The 2,150-nt window shown below is 20.0% G+C and overlaps 1 protein-coding gene across 1 annotated transcript; it reads right to left on the bottom strand.

The window, feature by feature from the left end:
• Nucleotide 1: 1 nt before the first annotated feature.
• Nucleotides 2-1,393, bottom strand: PRELSG_0023800 (reticulocyte binding protein, putative; the record flags this gene model as incomplete). Its single annotated transcript, XM_028680237.1, has 2 exons — nt 2-1,213; nt 1,339-1,393. Coding segments are annotated over 2 exons (1,267 nt in total), but the record flags the coding sequence as incomplete, so codon positions are not given.
• Between the last annotated feature and the right edge of the window lie 757 nt (nt 1,394-2,150).

Below are 2,150 nucleotides of genomic sequence, written 5' to 3' on the forward strand. Positions count from 1 at the left end.
AGATTTTTTGTACGATGATATGCATCATTTCCTTTTGTAAATATTTGTTTTGCTTCTACAATTACATTTTCAGGATAAACTAGTGAATTTATTTCTTCTCTTAATCCTTCAAGTGCATTTTTAAGTAAATCTTTAAATTTTTTTTGAACTTCATAAAAATTGCTTTTTAATTCATTATTCCATATGTTATAATGTTGATATCCTCCGATATGTTGATAAGCAGTGGTAAAAATATATCCAATATTATTTTTAGTAATATTTGTTGACATTGCATTTTTCTTATCATTTTCATAAGAAGAAAGACAATTATGTTCCATATTTACATCCTTCACATAAATATCATTCATATCACTAATTTCTTCTATTAATAACTTTAAAGAATTTTTAAGTTCTTTTTTACATATATTTTCTTTCATAATTATTTGTACTACATCAGAACTTAGAAAATCTTTAATTTCTGAAAAATTTTTGTCAGAAAGCTTATATTGTGATATCCTATACATTGCTCTATCCATAGCATCTGAATATGCAATATTTGTATTATATGTATAACCTTTAGTGAAAGAAACAATCTTATTAATACATCCCCATATGCTACAAAATTCACGGAATAAATAATTATGTACTTTTTGATAAGCATTATTGTCATTTTCTTTACATCTTTTACGATTCCAATCTATAGTTCTTAGATGACTTTCTATTTTTGATTTGAATTTAGGAAGTTCTGTTTTATATAAGTCATTTTTTTTATCATCCTCTTTCAGTGAAAGTAAATTGTAAAATTGTTCTCTCATATCCTTTTTAGTATTTTTATAGAATCGTATATTATCTTCTTCACAGTTTATAAAAGGCCTTATATATTTCGTCGATGCTGCATCAAATTCAGTCGAATATTTTCTTATATATGAACGCGAATATTTATAAGAATTAGCAGTTATATAAGCACGTTTTGCTTCAGAAAAAGCTTCATTAATTTTTATAACGAAATTATTGTAACCACCTAAATCTTTTTCTTCAGTTGATATTGAATTCAAACTCTGAATAAAAGAATTTTTAGTACTATTAGTTCCCTCTTTTCCTTTAATATTATATTTTGCAATAGAATTATTTTCTAATTCTTTGTTTTTTTCTAAATTAGGATCAAATGATAAATTATTTGTACTAAATTTAGATCTATTTAATGATGTTTTAACTTCTTTTTCATAGTGTAAACCTATATATATATATAAATGAAATGTAAATTAAAGAACGTTAGAACAAAAAAAAAATATATTTATCTCTTTAAAAACATAGATAAAATTTTTTTACAAGTATACATATATATATATATTATATTACTTAAAAATGCAAATGTAGTGATCAAACAATTTATCCAACCATTTATTGCTCTCATATTTAAAGTAACATGATTTTAACTATCCTATTTATTTTACCTAAAGTGTAAAAAAAAAATTTTTTTTTTTTTTTATATTTTTTCTTTTTTTTCATATAAATATAAATTTAATATAATTACGTAATTTATTTTTGTAGTATATTTATATACATGTTAACTAAAAAAATAAAAAAAAAAATAAAAGAGAAAAAAAAGAGATAAAGAGTAAAATACTTTCTCATGTGTATATAAGTGTAAAATAAAAAAAAATAAAATATAATCTAATAATTACCTTAATTAAGAAAATGAAATTAAAAAGATTTTGTATAAAAAAAGTTAATATACTTCAAAAACTCCTTTCGAACTACAATTGAAACAAGAAAAAAATTATTTAATTTTTTTATTTTTTATGAATCTTTAATTTAGCAACATTCATTCTTTCCATAAAGGTATTTTTTTAAGTAAAAAAGAAAAAATATATAATAAAAAAGGTCAAAGTGTTGTTAATTTTTATTTATACTATTTAAAATTGTACTAAAGTATGTATATATATATATATGTGTAATAGCTCTAAGTGAGTTAACATATTTTAAATTTTATGTCGTACTCATAAAGGGTCAAAATTAATTTCTCAAAAAGAAACTCTCAATAGTCTTTATTAAAAAAAAAAAAATTAAAAATTTCTTCACAAATAAATTTATAAAATCTTGTTTATATATTTTTTTTTTATTTGTTAATTTTTTTATATTTATATCTAATTATTAAATGTAAATAAATG

This window comes from Plasmodium relictum (genome assembly GCF_900005765.1).
Source record: "Plasmodium relictum strain SGS1 genome assembly, contig: PRELSG_00_v1_312, whole genome shotgun sequence".
In the NCBI taxonomy this organism is placed as follows: Eukaryota; Apicomplexa; class Aconoidasida; order Haemosporida; family Plasmodiidae; genus Plasmodium; species Plasmodium relictum.